Source organism: Cryptosporidium bovis (assembly GCF_009768925.1).
Source record: "Cryptosporidium bovis isolate 45015 chromosome Unknown contig_16, whole genome shotgun sequence".
NCBI classification, from domain to species: domain Eukaryota; phylum Apicomplexa; class Conoidasida; order Eucoccidiorida; family Cryptosporidiidae; genus Cryptosporidium; species Cryptosporidium bovis.
The window spans coordinates 50,411-68,849 of NW_027125032.1; the positions used below are offsets into that span (position 1 = coordinate 50,411).

At 27.1% G+C, this 18,439-nt stretch overlaps 8 protein-coding genes across 8 annotated transcripts; 4 read left to right on the forward strand and 4 right to left on the reverse strand.

Moving 5' to 3' along the window:
• Positions 1 to 360: 360 nt before the first annotated feature.
• On the reverse strand, positions 361 to 8,820 carry FG379_000770 (uncharacterized protein; the record flags this gene model as incomplete). Its single annotated transcript, XM_067326180.1, has 1 exon — positions 361 to 8,820. One exon carries the CDS (start codon positions 8,818 to 8,820, stop codon positions 361 to 363), a length of 8,460 nt encoding a protein of 2,819 aa, XP_067182865.1.
• Positions 8,821 to 9,093: 273 nt separating this feature from the next.
• Positions 9,094 to 9,587, forward strand: FG379_000772 (uncharacterized protein; the record flags this gene model as incomplete). The annotated part of the gene is made up of 4 exons (XM_067326182.1): positions 9,094 to 9,196; positions 9,246 to 9,305; positions 9,370 to 9,457; positions 9,524 to 9,587. The coding sequence occupies 4 exons, from the start codon at positions 9,094 to 9,096 to the stop codon at positions 9,585 to 9,587; spliced, it is 315 nt and encodes a 104-aa protein (XP_067182867.1).
• A 981-nt stretch (positions 9,588 to 10,568) lies between these two features.
• FG379_000773 (vacuolar ATP synthase subunit) lies at positions 10,569 to 11,063 on the forward strand (the record flags this gene model as incomplete). The annotated part of the gene is made up of 1 exon (XM_067326183.1): positions 10,569 to 11,063. The coding sequence occupies one exon, from the start codon at positions 10,569 to 10,571 to the stop codon at positions 11,061 to 11,063; it is 495 nt and encodes a 164-aa protein (XP_067182868.1).
• A 402-nt stretch (positions 11,064 to 11,465) lies between these two features.
• On the reverse strand, positions 11,466 to 11,945 carry FG379_000774 (uncharacterized protein; the record flags this gene model as incomplete). Its single annotated transcript, XM_067326184.1, has 3 exons — positions 11,466 to 11,600; positions 11,743 to 11,802; positions 11,886 to 11,945. 3 exons carry the CDS (start codon positions 11,943 to 11,945, stop codon positions 11,466 to 11,468), a joined length of 255 nt encoding a protein of 84 aa, XP_067182869.1.
• A 623-nt stretch (positions 11,946 to 12,568) lies between these two features.
• On the forward strand, positions 12,569 to 13,066 carry FG379_000775 (vacuolar ATP synthetase subunit; the record flags this gene model as incomplete). Its single annotated transcript, XM_067326185.1, has 1 exon — positions 12,569 to 13,066. The coding sequence occupies one exon, from the start codon at positions 12,569 to 12,571 to the stop codon at positions 13,064 to 13,066; it is 498 nt and encodes a 165-aa protein (XP_067182870.1).
• A 339-nt stretch (positions 13,067 to 13,405) lies between these two features.
• Positions 13,406 to 15,034, reverse strand: FG379_000776 (uncharacterized protein; the record flags this gene model as incomplete). Its single annotated transcript, XM_067326186.1, has 1 exon — positions 13,406 to 15,034. The coding sequence occupies one exon, from the start codon at positions 15,032 to 15,034 to the stop codon at positions 13,406 to 13,408; it is 1,629 nt and encodes a 542-aa protein (XP_067182871.1).
• Positions 15,035 to 15,234: 200 nt separating this feature from the next.
• On the reverse strand, positions 15,235 to 16,563 carry FG379_000777 (uncharacterized protein; the record flags this gene model as incomplete). Its single annotated transcript, XM_067326187.1, has 1 exon — positions 15,235 to 16,563. The coding sequence occupies one exon, from the start codon at positions 16,561 to 16,563 to the stop codon at positions 15,235 to 15,237; it is 1,329 nt and encodes a 442-aa protein (XP_067182872.1).
• A 961-nt stretch (positions 16,564 to 17,524) lies between these two features.
• Positions 17,525 to 18,283, forward strand: FG379_000778 (uncharacterized protein; the record flags this gene model as incomplete). The annotated part of the gene is made up of 1 exon (XM_067326188.1): positions 17,525 to 18,283. One exon carries the CDS (start codon positions 17,525 to 17,527, stop codon positions 18,281 to 18,283), a length of 759 nt encoding a protein of 252 aa, XP_067182873.1.
• Between the last annotated feature and the right edge of the window lie 156 nt (positions 18,284 to 18,439).

The window sequence follows — 18,439 nt, forward strand, 5'->3', positions numbered from 1 at the left end:
CAATATATTTCATCTATAAATTATATTATCGCTACTTTATATTATTTGATCAAGGTTATATATTTGAACAAAATGAAATTTAAATATATTTTAATGAAAAAAGAAAAAACAAATTTACTCCAATTGCTTGTTTGTAATTTCTATCGTTACTATTATTCCTTTTAATCTTTTTAAGCCAAATTAATATTTTGAGATTTATTCACGTTTTTACGAGGATAACACCCCTAAAACATAATTTAATGTGATCACCTCTTTTTTATTTAATAAGGCTTTACATAAATTGATATTTAAAATAACACTAAATTTTTACTTTTCTCTTACATGTTTACAATAAAAAACGATTATTGCTTCTATTAGAAACTAAAATAAAAGTTGATTTCCAAATAGTAATCTAAATTTACTATACTCTGAATCAACTCTAGAGTTGCTATTGAAATTACTTCTATTGAAATTACTATTTCTTGGATTAGTGTTATTGTGAATACTAGTAATGTTTCTGTTATCATTATTATGAGTATTGTTACTACTGCTACTGTTATTATTGTTATACAAGTCATTGTAATTATTATTATAGTATTTTTCATATTTACTATTTGCTTCATTTCCATAATTTAAATCAATTAAATCATTCTGCGAAGCATTGTAGTTCATTGAAAACGAATGAATATTACTACTGCTGTAACCACTTTGATTGTCGTTATAAAGATAATTATAGTGCGTGTTATAATTGCTATTTCTTTTGAGTGATTTAAAATGTTTTGGTAATAATGATTGTTTTATTTGCTTAAATGTGTATGAAATAACAGGTCTTGCTGCTTGACGTCTTAAAAAAGACAAATATTTATCTATCATTCCTTTAAATGTTCTACATTTTCTTCTTTGTGTAAATGAACTTAATTCGAACAATACCTTGTTTAAAGATACAGAACCTCTATATGTTACTTCAGCTAGTATTGACGATATTCTTAAATAATTAAAATATAATATCTTTTTTTCTGTTATGTCATTATTCATAAACAAAGATGTTGAACCATTATTTATATCACCAATTAAAACATGATTAATATTATAATTACCGTTGTTGGTGTTAGCATTGTTAAAATTGGTATTATTATCGTTATTATCACTGTTATTGTTTGTTTCAATATAAATATTATCATAATTATTACCAACATTGCAGTTGCTAACATAATTATTATTGTCGGTGTAAAATTCGATATTACAACCATTATTATTATTTGGGTTATTCACATTTGTATTACTAATATTATTTAATGCAATGCTAGTATTTGTTACATTAGTCTGAGTTTTAAAAAATATGTCATAATAACATGATGTTAGGTATTGCGTTATATTAACTTTGATCGGATTTACTCTTATTATTACACTTTCCAATATTCTTATGTTAAATAATTCCAACAATTTAATTTGCCTCATATTTATTCTTACTGACAAAACATGGCCATGACCTTGACTTGTATGACCATCAATATACATTGGACATATTATTGGAACTTTTTCTTCAATACTCACATTATCACTATTAATATTATTATGTAAATTAGTGTTTACATTACAATTATTTTGCATTGAATTGTGACCTTCATTGTAAAAAAAATCTTTATTTGCAACCAAATTGATAGATGAAGCATCGAACTCTATTATAGTTGATTTGTCTTTTTGTTTATTTGATAATAAAACAATGTTTATTTCTGTTGATCGGAAGTTAGAAAACATTCTTCTATCAATAAACATATCTATATTTAATTTATCAATTATAAACTCTACTTGTATATTATTATTTATTACTTGCATATTGTCACCATCAAAACTTTGTTGATTTTGTATATTATCTATCATTGTATATGATAACGGATTATTCATCAGATATTTGTCTATCTCGTACTTTAATATATTGTTGATATTTTTATTATTTAAATCCTCAATGTTTTGTGATTTATTATTATTTATGCTCATTCTTTTGTTGTGTTTACTTATGTTATCATTCTGCTTCTCAAAGTCAATACTTAACATATTCAATATGCTTAGTCTATGATAGTTATTAATAGCAATATTATTATTATTATTACAATTATTAAAGTCATTGTAGTTATTGCAAATGTCATCATTATTAATACTGTTATTTGTCTTAATGTTCTCGTTAAAGTAACTTGAAAATGAAATTGAAGATGGAGTTCTAAAGGTAGAATGTATATTATTATTCACATAATATATGTCGCTATTGTTATCTAAGTTATTGGTATTGCCAATATTGTAACAATTAGTATTGTCATGATGAATAATGGTATTTGTCGAATTGTTATTGGAATAATATATTGATGGAGGAAGTGATGTATTGTTTATTCCATTTAAATTAGAAAATGCAACAGGTGTTAGATTATTGTTTGAAAATGTAACATTCGAGCTTGCTATTGAAGACAATAAATTAGAATTATTGCAATTACTTATAACAGAAACGTTACTTTGTTTTAATAATGTTGTTCTATAATCGAATGAATTTAAAACTTCGTTTATTGTTTGTACTCTATTCGAATCTATTGACAAAAATAACGAATTACAATACATTCTTATATTTTGGTTGTATTTTAGCACATTCATGCAGAAGTTAATGAAAATTGGTGTCGTTTTTAATAATTCATATGTGTTATCATTATTTTCGTTTTCGTAAAAATCATTAATTATTAGCTTATCCTCGTATTCGTCAGTTTCACTAACTATAAATGCATTTTTATTATCTAAATAATACTCCGTTGATTTTTCCTCCATATTTTTATTGCTAATATTATTTAAATAATAGTCTTCATTATATTCTATTAAATGAATTTTATTATCACTGTTTATAATCTCATGCTCAGATAAGTTCCATAATAAATTGTTTGATATGGCTATATGTATTGATAAAGGTAACATTTTTAATAACAATTCTAGTTTATTATTTTCTTTAAACAGTAATATTAAATCGATATTATTTACATTTAATATTATCTGTTTAAATGTATTCATAAAATTCTCCTGGTCATAATGATAATTATGGTAACAATGATTATCGCTATTATTATCTTCAAACAAACTTTCCGTGAATATACCATATTCTATTAGATTATTGTTATGAGTTTCATTGTATATGTTAATCTTTTTATATTCATTATATATACTAAATGTGGATTTATTACGGTTGTTAGTGTATTTTCTCATATAGTTATTTATATATATTGAATTATTCTTGCAGTGATCTATTTTTATGTATGACGAATATAATAAAACGCCGTTGACTCTGTATTTACATTCAATGCAATCCATTTTATCTATATTAAATATTTTCATTGTTTCATTGCAATTATTGTATTCATCAACCACTTTTATTGTATTATAAATTGGATTTTTATTTAGTATTGTCGACAATAAATCATCAATATCGTTAATATTCGACGTTAAATTCAAATTATTACAATCCTCATAAATATTATTATTTGTTTGTCTTGAATGTATATCTCTACTATTGATAATATATGTATTAACAAACAGATTATTTATTTGTACGTTTAATTTTAGATTATTGAGTATTTGTATATTCAAGTTGCTACTATTGCTGCTATTATTGCAATTATTATTATATTTAATTATTTTTAAAAAGGCTTCAAAATATATTAGTAATAGCATATTTAACGATAATTTTATTGAATCTATTACTATTATATCATCATCTTCCTTTGTGTTTTTAGTTAAATTAATATTAAACAGTGCCTTTCCAATATGTAGAAAATTTATTATTTTTGTTTTACTATTGAAACTAGAAATTAATTTGATGTTATTTACAGTGTTACCACTTTTTTTAGCTTCATTTATCAATATCAAAGTATTGTATTTCAATGGATATGCTTCGACAAATAAAAACATGTCATTAATATTAAACTTAAATTTTCTAGTTACATGATGATGATTATTACTGTTTTGTAGATTTAACATTGCTTTGTTTATTATTAATCCAAAAAATTCATATTTGATGTGTATATCACTGAGTGTTGCATTCAATTTATAGTGTAACTTACCAAATAATATATCCATTATTCCATTCTCTCCTTTTTTCACTTGTTTTATTTCATTTTTATATTTATATTCCATACAAGTTACACAATAATACATTTTAATATTATGAAAATTGTCATAATCAAAAAATAATTCCATTATTTGTGTTATTGTGTTTGCTTTCTCATTATTTATATTTACAGTCAATATATTATTACTCATATGCATCTTCGTTTTTAAATTCCTATTAATATATAAATCCCTTTCTATTCCATTTAACAATAAATCTATATTGATTTCAGAGTTAACATGATTGTTATATTTTAAAGCTAGCTTTGATGTGTTAACTAGATTGTGTATAATTGAATATTTTTTGTCGAATTTACCGTGTATATTATTAAAAATTACCGAGTTTAAATTAATATTAAGACCATCTTGAATATTTAATGCACCCTTTATTTTTTTAATATTTGATTTATCTCCATATTCGATATTTAATAGATAATCTATTTTTCCAAGTATAATGTCTATTGATTGATTATCATAAATATATCTATTCTTATCATTACTACCTTTTGTGTATGGCGATATTGATATTTTCATCTTATTATCAACATTGAGTGATATTTTAACTACTTTTTCATTTATAAAAGTATTATTGTTAATGCTATTATTACCGTATTCATTCCTTTTATTGTTCCTATACTTAAATCTGCTCCCTCTTTTTATTATTTCCATTAATGGTAGTAATTTTTTATATGATTCATATGAATTAATATTGCTTATTTTCATTTCTAACTTATTATTTGAATATATTGATATACTTAAATCACTATTAATTGTTTTGTTTCCTTCAATAGTTCTATTTATATTATTATATATTCTTCTTACATCAAAAAACAGACATTTAATATCCATAATTAGTTCATTTCTTGAATATATTACATTATTATAAATATTATTCACTGAATTATGCATATTTAACGCAAAATTATGAGTATATCCAAATATGTTAAATGGATTATAATCTGGATTTATTAGTAGTTTAGAATTATCAAACCTATAAAGTAAATAATTCGGCAAATTATAACATTCTTTATCGTCACAATTTGACTTTACATTACTTATATGTTTTGTACGTATGTGTATTCTCAATAAATCAAAATTAATATCAATAATTGGTACATTAAATTTATTATTTACATCTATTATCCTTTTCCAATTCATATCCTCACTAGGTGATACATCATTATTACTACTCACTTTGAAACTGTGTATATAGGAATCATCTTTTGAAAATAAGATACAATTGTTTTGAGTTGAAACAGTGTTTTTGTCGTTTAGTAGTATATTATTTAATTCGTAAAAATGTATTGAACAGTTCCTGATGTCGAAATCAAATATATTGTTACATGAAAACACTATTGGATGTTTTCTAGAATAAGACAATAATTTTCCTAAACGAATGGTTATCGGTGGGTGAAATAACTGATAATATGATATATAAACGTATTTATATATATATTCAAAAAGTGATTCCATGTAATGAATATTATTGAGTATTAACATTTTCAAACAATCAACTTCTAAAATAAATCTTTTTGAATCAAAGTATATCAGGCCATTGTTAATATTTTCTAAATTATTTTTTACATTATTTTGATCACCTAATATATGTAACAACAATAAATCACCATTTATAGATAAATCTAGTAATCTTCTTAGTTGCTTTTTTAAACATATCGGTGACTCAATTTTAATTGATTTAAATGGAATGTCAGATCTTAGTCTAATTTTATTTGAGCTAATGATGTTATTGCTTTTAGAATCAATAACATCCATATTATTGATAACAATGTCATAATTACCATATTCATTACATCTATATAAACTTAAATATTTTATGATTAGCTTAAAATTATTATAGAAATTAACATTTATGTCCTCAAAGTTGAAATACCAAGTGTACTTTTTCCCAGATTTTGATATTATTATATCAGGAATAGTCCAATTTTCAATATTCCTATTTAATACCTCTAAAGGACTAATGTCTGTTACTAACTTTGTTAGTTTATTCTTCAAAATACTAAACTCATTGTAGTAATTGGTTCTCTTTTCAATATAATAATCGATATTTCCCTCAAATTTATTATTTACACCATAATATATTTTATGCAGACTACTATTTTTCAGTGAAATTGAATCAACCGTAAAACATGAAAACAAATATAAATATATCGGAATATAACTCAAACTCAAATCTCCATCTACTTTGGATACTCTCAATGAAATTTTTTTATAATCCCAAGGAATATTTATTAATACTTCCTTTCCCTTAACTAAAAATAGTTTGGACTCTTTAATGAAATCAACTTTTTGGTATCTAAAGGATTTAATTTGTTGATTAAAACAACCATATTTATGAATGCAAGTGGTATCAGAATCATGTTTGTCATTAATGTCACCTGATCTAATTAAATAATTAAATGATATATCCTCCAAATCAACAAAGTCTTTCATAGAGAACAATTTCAAGTCTTTAAACAGCATTGAACAATTTCGATTTAATGAAGTATTACACAATTTTAAATGTTTTACAATTAATGTAAAATATCTATTATCATTATTTAAATTATAGTCACAACAGTTTTCAACAATTATTCTCCAGTCATACCTTTCATTTGGGCCAAAAGAATCAATAAAACAGCTTTCACAATGATTATTTGTAGTATCATGTTTATTTTTTAAGTCAAATAACTCATTATTTGAGAGACTAATATTTCTTGTTTGAATAATCAAATCTTTAATGTCAAAGTAAAACAATAAATTAGTATCGATATTTGGATTGTTTTTTATTTCTAATAGTTTACTATTATTTTCAATTGTGAAATAACTATTTATAATATCATTCTCATCAGGTTCTGTCCTCAGAGGTATATTTAAAATTTCATTTGTGAACTCAACCCTGTAATTGTCTATGTATGTTGAAGAGTTTTCACTATCGATTTTCAATAAATACTTTCTAAATCTAATTAACTGTAAAAATAAGGACAAATTTTGATAAAATCCATTTTCCTTCCAAAATCCAAATACCTTTTGTATACTATTGCGGAAGTACAATTTAATTGAATTATTACTTGATGACTCAAATAGTGACTTGTACCTATCAACTATAAACATTCTATCGAAAATAATATGCCCATCTTTTATTTCATTTAAATCCGAAGTTTTTGTAAAAACTGAGAAACCACTATTTTTATCCGGGTTTGAGTATATGATAGAATTACCTGTTACCATTCTACTTAACGACAATAACTTAAAGCTTTTAATAATTCTTTCTGATTTTTTACTTTCGGCCCTATACTTGCTGCTTTTTTTCTTAAAATCTAACTCATTATAGGAAAAATTTTCGAATTCCCCAGAAGAATCATCATCAAATATATCCGAGTAACCACCAGTAATTTCATTCTTCACAAAATATTCTTTGTAGTATTGAATCATCAAGTTTGACTCAAATTCATCAAATATTAGCTCAAATCCAGAGCTTGTTTTTGTATTATCACAAAATATTATAACTGGGTTCAGTATATTACAGTTAACCTTTATTTGCTCATGAAAATTATAGTTATAATTATTATCACTATTGACATCAAATCTATTTGAATTCGTTATTTGAGTATCTGGAGAAAAATCATTAATATTCATTGAATTTTCTTCTCTTTTATGAATTTTAGTGCGATTCCTGTTATTTTTAATATATATGTGATATATATATATAAGCTCACAAATTACTTCTACAACTAGTGTAAACCAAAGCCTGTTTGTGTGAATATTCAGATTCTCAAGCTTAAAAATGTTTATATTAGAACAATAAATTGAGTGCATTAATTTTATATCCACATTTAATTCATCTTTAATGTATAGTAAAGGTGGGAATCCAAAACTAGTGTTAGGAATATCATCGCAGATACCTGATTTAAATTGATTAATTATGTACTTTAATACGCTATCATTGCTTTTTACTTCATTATAATCAATTTCCCCTTTAGAGTTCATGTAATCTGCGTAACACCTTTTATATGAAATAGTATTTTCGGTTGGATATACAATAAAATAGGCGTTATTTAATTTTAAATTAAACATCACTCCGCCAATATGTGTTTTAGCACTCATAAAAAGTGAATTAATAACTAATTTAAGTACGACACCATACCTTATGCTTCTTTCACAACGTCTACATATATTATCACTTATTTTCTGTTGATCATTGCAACTGCAATCTGTGAGCATTGAATTAAATTCAATATTGTGAAATTCGATTTGAAATGTTCTTGATATTATTTGTATTATTACAATTAATATTAAATTTCTAATTATTCCAATGTCATTGTTTATGATATCGTTTTTATCCTCAACATAATTACTTGATTTTTGATTCCCAATATTTTTTACATTAACACCAATATTATTTCCAAACTCATTGTTATTTATATAAAATTTCAATTTGCAGCTACTGAGAACTAATTTAAGCTTCCATGATCTAATTTTTAATGAAACATCTGTAAGAAGTATCTCTAAGTCACTAATGCTGTAGTTCTGCAAATATCTATTGTCTATATTTATTTTTAAATATTTAAGCGAGAAAAGACCAGAGGCTGAAAACAACACATTCAAACCTTTTTTCTTTAGTGCCTTGTTTATTAATACACCCAAAATAAATATAATTGAACATATTAATAATAAAATTGTAATTAAAAATTTTATTACATTCATTATTCTTACTTATTTTAAAAGATTGTCGTTCATCCAGTGTTTATTTTTTGGTATATATATATAGAACATCAAACTTCCATAATGCTATATACCACACATGTATTTCACACAACTTTTAAGATGTTTATTTAATACACTTTTTTTCCACTCAGTACCTTTAAAGGCCTTTCAGGAAGAGCATATTCCTGGCGCGCTGGTATTGGCGGTAATGTCACAAAAGACTTGATTCTAAACTGTTGATAATATTTCTTGATATAAAAAAATACCTAAACAATGGGTCTTGGACAGAGGAGATCAAGAAAAACTGGAAAGTCAAGTAAAAAGGCTTTGGGTAAATACGTTAAAACAAAAAGAAGGACAAAAGATTTCGAAACAGGTGCGTTTGTAGATATTTTTTAAGACTTTTTAAATTATACACTACTTAGTTCAAAAAGACTACTATAAAGGTGTTGAATTGCCATTTGATCCTGATTTGCCTGGAAATGGTAAGTGGAATTTTTATCCGCTCATTCTTATTCCGCAAATTTATTGTTATTTACACCCTTTTAGGACAATTTTACTGTATTACTTGTGCAAGATACTTCATAAATTCCTCGTCACTGCTTTCACATAACAAGAGTAAAGATCATAAAAGGCTGTAAGTTTTCAGTTAAATTCACATACTATAATTAATGCTATTTTTTCAAATCTAAAGCCTGAACAGAATTAAGACTGAGGAGGCTTGGACTGAGAACCATGCAATGTTGGCAGCAGAAATGACAATGTGAATTGCATAAGTTTCAAAATTAGATAAATATGCCAATTCGAAAAGGAGTATCAAACTATTTCTAATTTTTAATGTATATACATTACATTATATAATAAATATCTTAAAATATTATGTACGTATTAATTAAAAGCTAGTACATTTGTCTTTTTAGTTAAAATATAAACACATTTTACCCAGTATATTTTTTAATTTATATTTTCGTTTACTTTCTAAACCTTGTGTCACTTTTAATTCTAATTCCTATACTAAACTATGATTCTATCACATAAAATAACAAGGAGGCATAAAATAAATGTTTAATGCTCGTAACGTATTGCTCAATTCTATTGTTTTAATTCACTGGTATTGGGTTTGAATGCAATTTAAAAAAAACTAAATGTATTTATGCAACGAATCAAAAAAGAATCAAAGAATGTCTATATTCGGACATTTGATTGCGTTTGATGTGGTTAGCAATTATTTAATGATTATATAAACTAAACAATGAAAATAAACGCGTGATAAAGTCAAAAATAGAAAAGATATTGCAACCAAAAAGTGTGGAGGGCCATTTGAAACAAAACACAGATACCCTTTCTTTATCGAAACAAATAATATTTGAATGTTGTACAAAAGTACTGCCACTACACCATCCCAAGTCCTTTCATAAATGTTTATTTTAATTTCACCTGTTCATCCTCAAGGCTAAAAGAAGTCTTGGCGGTAAAAAGATTGTCTCATGGCGGATAAAGATAATAAATTGTATGTTGGTATTTTTTTCCTGCAAAAATAAGGTGGAAAGTGAGAGAAAACGTAAAATAGAAAAAAATAATTTAGGGATTTTTATCTGAAGAGAATAGAAGATAAAACAATACGATTTTACTATCATAATATATACGTATTAGTCATTCGAAGGCAAAACAACTTCTTATTTTTGAGAAAAGGTAACCATAAGTTTTGAAAAAATTGAAATATACATTAAGTTTATATTCTAATAAAAATGGCACCATTATGCACTCCAACGGCAACTTTATTTGGAATGTTGGGTTCAACACTTGCCACAGCACTAGCTAATTTAGGTGCAGCTTACGGAACGGCAAAATCAGGTTTAGCTATTGCCTCTAGTGGTGTAATGAGGCCAGATTTAGTTATGAGATCTATCATCCCAGCTGTTATGGCAGGTATATTGGGTGTATATGGTTTGATAGTTGGTGTAATAATATGTTCTCAACTAAGGACTGATTACTCACTATATCAAGGTTATTGCCATCTCGCGGCAGGTATTATTTCTGGATTCAGCTGTGCTGCAAGTGGATTTACTATAGGAGTTGCAGGTGATGCAGGAATTCGTGGTACTGCTCAACAATCCAAGTTATTTGTTGCATCCATGCTCGTGTTAATTTTTGGCGAGGCTCTTGCCATTTATGGTATTATTGTTTCTTTAGTTCTTATTTCAAGTCCAAACGGTGCAAATCTTTGCATTCCTATTCAATAATAATATTAAATGAATCATTGTTATTAATATTAGGATAGATAATATAATTTTACATTAGTCTTTTCTCTTTAAATTTTGTTCCACTTACATTGACTACCTCAAACATTTATGTATGAAGATTGTCTTTGATTGTACGGTCGTTAAACCAATGTATTTCAGTAATCACGAAGAAAAGGAGAAACTAACGCTTAATTTATAATAATTACGAAACCTAATTGAAGATTCCTACCTGTACCCTATCTATTAATATCAAACTTATTATGGATATTTTCGTTTGCATATTTATCCCATTGAACGACGTAATGTTAAAAAGTTAATGTACAGTTAAATTTAGACCTTTTTATCTTTATTTAATACCTTACATCAAGTAAAATGATTTATTCTCCATAATTTGACATTGCTTCAGTTATTTTTTCGCTGAGTAGGTAACAAACCAAATCTCTTCTTGCATGCTATTCTTTGAGAAGAGTAAAGATCATCTGGTGAGAACTTCGCAGGATGAGCAGATAATGTTGCTTCACCTTCATTATTAGTACCCTAATATTTAAAAAATGAAACACCCAGTTTAAATAATCCGCAATTGTGGCATGAGTTATTGTACATTTCCAGGTTTACTAGTAATTTGTCTAGTCCCTGAAAAGAGGAGAAAAAACATATATATGATATCAAATAAACTTACAGATAACGTATAAACTCTCTCACCTTTTTCGTTCTTATAATAACGTAGCAACATAGCTACCTGAAACTAATATATTTGAATTCTTTATTTACTCTCGATTTAATTTTTTCTTACAAATTGTTTCTACACAAAAAAGAATATACCGCCGAATTAAAGACAATATTGGCGCCTCTAGATACTTTAAACATTCTAGTAAAGGCCATTTTCAAGGGAAATAAAAGATTTAAATAAAAAGGGGACAATAACCCCCAAAAGTTTTGATATTATCGTTTTTACTCTGTATTATTTTCTGTTAATTTTTCTTAACTTTGTGATCATATCTTTTGTTTTTTTTCAATACATGGATAAACTACTTCTAAAGTTAGGGCTTAATATCTTCTAGAGATAAAAATGCAGTGTTATAATATTAAAATGGGTAGAGATGCTATGTGCAAAGATGATGCAGAATGTACAGCAAAATAATTTTCAATTAGAATATCATTTTTCGTGTTTCTTTTTTTTTGTCCAAGTTACTATTGTTATCATTACTAATGAAATTTGCCTCTTGCACCAAAATTATCCGCCCCATGTATGTTTACAATATGCTCAAAAAATATTATTAATACCGCCAATCATTGGCGGTAATATTATCTATTCTGTTCCCCAAAGAGACAAATATATATATTGTGTTTACTAAATTGAGATAAATTATTTTATTTTTTTTGTAACTTTTCGATAGAGGGAGATTTCACTTCCATCTATATTTGAATCGTTTATAAATTGCATTGGACAATTGTATTTAATATTGTAGTTAGACATAAGTGTTTATTATAATTTACAGGAGAAGATGATTACTTGTGACCCAAATAGTTTGTTTTTTGGCTTTATGGGAATTGCAGGATGCTTAATATTCGCAAATTTAGGAGCAGCCTATGGGATTGCTAAGTCAGGTGTTGGTATTTCATCAATGGCTGTTATGAGACCAGATTTAATTATGAGATCTATTATTCCAGCAGTTATGGCAGGTATTTTGGGTATTTACGGTTTAATAGGTTCTCTAGTTATTTTCTTCCAAATGGGTGAGCCAAACCTTTACTCCGCTTACGTTGCTTATGCTCAAATGAGTGCCGGTTTGGTAATTGGTCTTAGCAGTTTAGCTGCCGGTCTCTCAATTGGTATTGTTGGTGATGCAGGTGTAAGAGCTGCAGCTCAACAACCGAGGTTACTTACCGGTATGATTTTAATTCTTGTTTTTGGCGAAGCTTTGGCTATTTATGGTGTCATTATTGGTATCATTATGGGCACAACTAAACCAAGTGGACAATTATGTGCATCATACATTTAAGTATAAATTATTGTTGAATTAGTAGTAAGACTTTTATCTATTATAGATTAGATTAAATAGAGATTCTAAAGAAAAGAGTATACCTTTCTTTTAGCAATAGGTAAAAAGACGTTAGGTTAAATTTAGCTTCAACCGTTTAATTCTCTTTTTTAGTCTAGCTATACTTTTCCGTTTAATCTCCTAGTCCTTCTACGGTAGTTATTCCTCCATGTTTCTAGAGACTAGGTGGTGATGGTAAGTTGATTTTGTACTGGGAATAAGTGTGTCTCGCTCCTAAATGGCAGAGTAGGGGGTGGTCTTATCGTTTTTGAACCGAGAACAAAGGCTTCTAAATACAGATTACTTTTTTTTCATTCCAAGTGGGACCTTAACAAGCCACCTTTGAATGATAAAGTTTAGAACAGGTTGAGAGACTCCTGTAACAGAGTGATACTTATAATCATTAATGCATATTGTTAAGGAGTATGAATCAGAGGTGTTTCCCGTAGCAGGTAGTAGTCTTGACGGCCACATTTCGAAAAATAATGAAACATTATCCGATATTTGTATGCATTTATCATTATTGTAAATTCCAACATCATCAGCCTCATTTTCTTTAGTGCTGGTTTTATTTTTAAGTTTTTCTTTATTATTTCTAATGAAAGACGAATTGTTTGATCTCATTGCTAAAGGTATGGGGCAAGGAAGCTGAATTTTTCTAAACTGATTCGCCATTTCATTTTTCTCAAGTTCGCAATCTCCAACGCAATACCAAAGTCTAGAATCACCTATCATTTTGGGCATACATGAAAACCTTCTCAATAAGGGCACTATTTGGTCGCCATTTTCTTCCAGTATGCATGAGAACATAAATATATGATATGGATGTATAGATTCAGGTGAGTTTTTTGTAAAAATGTATACAGACTTTTCATTAGTTTTTTCTTGTTGAATATAACTGTGATAATGGTCAACCACTTCTTGAGTTCCATCAGATAGAACAGAATTCCAGTAAGATAACTTAACGTGAAAAGGGATAACAGAATTAATAGCACCAACATCTAATTTTGAGATAAATTCTTCCAACATTTTAATAACTCTTTTGCAATCGGGTTCTAGGTTAATATTTGATAATCTTCTTATAAAGTCACGATTTACAGCAGCTTTAAATGCAGGATCTAAGTTGTTAAAGTCGCCTGTCTCTCTTCTAGGAGCATTCACGACTTTAGAGTGTGTGTTTTTAAAATACCTTTCCAAAGCATGTTTTCTGGATATATAAGATATTGTTGATCTAGGTTTATGCAAAACCAACAAATCCTCAATCTCATTTTCTATATCAACTTCTGGAACTGGATCTCTACCCATGACACCAACTGGAACAGACGATTTGTTTATCTTAATTTCACTTTTCCTCGTCTTATTATCCTGAACTATTACATCTATTGGAATGTAATCCCTTACTTCTGATTTAGTACTGCCATTTCCAAACTTAACACCAACTTTAATACTGTTTAGGTAAAGTCTTGCATATCTTCTTCCGACTTTAAGACAAGGTGAAACATATTCTATTATCGTGTCATTTAATTTTCCCATACAAAGTTGATCACCAAATTTCACCCCAACTACGGTATCTTGTGGTAATGGATTTAATAGTGAAATATAACACAATTGTGGTCTATCCGATGCCAAAACATTTGTATATGAATCAACCAAAACATATTTTTCACATAGATTTGGAATTATATTAATGTTATTGTCGTCTATAAAAGGTCTTAATGAGTTAATTATCCCACTTTTGTCTGTCTCATTGTTTGAAGGCCATATTAAACTTGAATCACGTCTATAGGGAGAACTAGATTCAATTATACAATTTTTTTTGCCATTACCATCAATATTTAAATCCTTTATTTTACTATTTATTTGGATTTCGTATTCACTTATTATTTCACTGCATTTTTTGGACAATATCAAGCTGCTTCTTTTATCCATTTTCTTTTCTTCTAGTTTTACCCTTTTTCTCCTAGAAAAACATTATTTTTAAAGTTGTTTTCATTTATAATACAACTTGTTAATCTAATGTTATTACTTTAATTATTTCAAATAATAATTCAACCTTGTGTGTATAAAACAAAAAAAAGCCCCCTGTACACACACTAATAAAAACACAATTCAATAATATATTATTATTTTCACGTTTCAGCCTCCAAACCTTTAAGCAAAATTAAATCAAGCTCGTTTTGTCTGTTCTGTTGTATGTATTTTTCCTTCTCATCCTCCGGTAAAGGGCAGGAATTGCAGTATTCTATTACATTGCAAAATTTACATTTCCAGGACTCTGAAACTCTAATGGTTTCAGTGTCTCTATAGCCCAGCCACCAGTTTAATAAGTACTCTAATTCTGTATCAATAGTCTCATCTGGTGATCTGTACCATTTAGTTGCAAATGTTTTTCCCTGACAGTCATACTCGACTTTCATTTCTGTTTGTATCTCAGGAAGTTTAGAGAGATTGTACAACATATGAAATCCAATCTGAAGAGCGTTCTCATATGATCCAAGAGCCTCCAAACCGTCAATACCTACTTCGGCCCTGTCTATTTTATCATCCGATTCACCATTTAAATTATCATTATTTTCACTATTTTGAACAGATTCAAGAACAACCTCTTTTTTATCACTGTTCATTTCTAATTCCAAATTCTTTTCATTTATTTCTCTATATTCTTTAAATTTAATGTATGGATCTATGCCATAAATATTAAATATTTTATGTAGGTAATTGCAACCCAAACAACAGTTTTCTAAATTATGTGTATCCTTGCTATATAAATGGCATTTATCTATCATTAAGTCATAATTTGTAATATCACTATGATTCTCAGCCCAATCTCTTCCAAAATTTATCATCTCACCAAGTATCTTCTTATATAAACCTAATTGTATTACTGTTGTTTTTTGTTGTAAATTGCTTGGAAGTGTATTGTTTCTCCTTGTTTTTGTGTCGGTTATTAGTATTTTGTATTTATCTACATTTTCATAATTATATCTAATCAAGTCGTTGCCAAATTTTGGTTTTAACTTTATTGAGTCTATTATTCCTCTCAACATTATTCCGTTAAAAAAACCTGTTATTGGAAGTTCTCTAACGTATCCTCTTTCTAATACTGCATTCAAAAGATTGACTGTGCTTAACATATCGACGGCTATTCCTTCATATTCATTTTCTACAAGTACATCTAATACATTGTGATCTTCAAGTTCTAATTCTTCGTGATGTTTCAAACCCTCTTCTATTGCTTTGCTCGTAATTTTAATGTTCCTCTCAAGACATATTTCTAGGCTCTGTTCACACCACATTTGTCTTGAAAAGGTGGTTACACCTATTGCAGGTTTGCTTTTGTACTTTTGTATTGGAGAAATTCCTTCCAGAATGCATTCCGATATGCACGTACTTTGTTCCTCATTTTCCAATTCGTGTTCCTTCTTCCTTCTTTTTATCTTAAATGAAGATATGCTCATTCCTATTTATTATATAGGCGATTCCACCCAAATATGAACACATATAAATTTACATAAATAGATAGTATTTTTATTTACACCTTTTTTCATTCATCTATCTCATTTGATATTTAATTAAATAATTTTATGCCTTTTTTTTGTTCATTTTTACCCACTAGGTTTTTTATTGCCGGCATTAAATTCTGAGTCGTTACATTGCATGTATTTTTTATGACCCTTCAAATTTAATTTCCCTATTTATAATGTTTTGTTATAAAAATGGATAATGGAAAACCAGAATTGACTGCAATAAAAGAGCAAATGTATCTAAACCAGACTCTAATTTCGTGACAATTTTGCTCGTGTTTGTAATGCGAACTCAATGTAATACGAATATCAGTAAACAACAAATAAAATACAAGAGAAAATTATGTACTAATAATTAATTGTATCAGAGGCTAAATATTCTATGGAAGAACAAAAAGGAGCGAAAGTATGACAATTTGTTTTTTATGATTATTTCGAACACTATGTACAAATTAATCAGTGTGATGTAAATTTACTATGTAATTCGCTGCAATATAATCTGTTGTATTTTAAATTTACTTTTTTATTTGTTTTTACTTGGATCCGCATGCATGTAAAAATTAATATATTTTCAGATTGGAATTTACTTATTTCCTTTAATTACTCTGTAGAAAACATATTACTCTTTTTTTGTAACGCGGTAGTAAATATTTATATCATGTCAGATTTTGAGCATTGTTTAAATTAACATTTAAAATACCAAACAGGATTATGGATTTGTTTCGTGCCATTTTTTATATATTTCAGTAATAGCAGTTGTAACTACAAGGATTGAAACTGAAACTGTAATTGTTTATTGAATTTAAGATTTCTTTTGACTATAGGGATTTTTACATCGATGTGAATAAGTGTCTTGAATTAAATCCGGGATTATTATTTAAAATTGAAAATAACGATGAATATTTATATTTCAGCGGAAAATATAAGGAAATATAGATCATTTGCATTAGTGCTCCATGTTGAATACGGATTTTTGTTGTTGGAGTCAAATAAACACGAAAATAAATTAAAAAAAGGTGAACATTATCAATTGCCAGGTGGAAGACTTGACATATCAGATTTTAATATTATTAATGAATCACTTAAAAAATCGAATTTACCTAGTACAAATTTAATTAATATAGAAGAAATAGTATTTAAATCATGTGCAGCTAGAGAATTATATGAGGAAACAGGACTAGACTACAGAAGAAAACTAGATAAATTTGAAAGATTAAATTTCAATTATTCGGCTAAATTTAATTTTTTTTTATTAAAAATATCTAACCAAGATAATTTGTTGTTAGACACTTGCTCAAACTACAATTATAAATGGGACTGGAATTTAATTAACAGAATATATAATAATTGTTATATCAAAGTTTATAATTATATTTTTTTAATGACGGGAGTATTAGCCAAATGTTCAGGAGATGTAGAATTTTACCTAAAGCTATCAAATGAACACAAATCTTTCTTATTTGAGAATAAGTACGAAAAAATACCCGTAATGATCAAAAATCACAGCAAAGGAATTTGCTCAAAAGCTTTTGAATGTTATTTGTCATATATTAATAATAGTAAGGATGAACTTCAGTCCTCCACCATCGCAAGGACTGACAGATCCACGGGGAAAGAAATAAGGCAAGGAAAAGGCCGAGAGAAATATGAGTAATGATGAACAGAAATAAAAAAATATACAGGGACTGTTAGATAACAAATACAAATAAAATGAAACATCAAATAATACATGAGAATAAACAAATGAATAGAATTTACTAATATATTAACTATTTACTCTAATTGAAAGAAAATATATACACTCGATTTA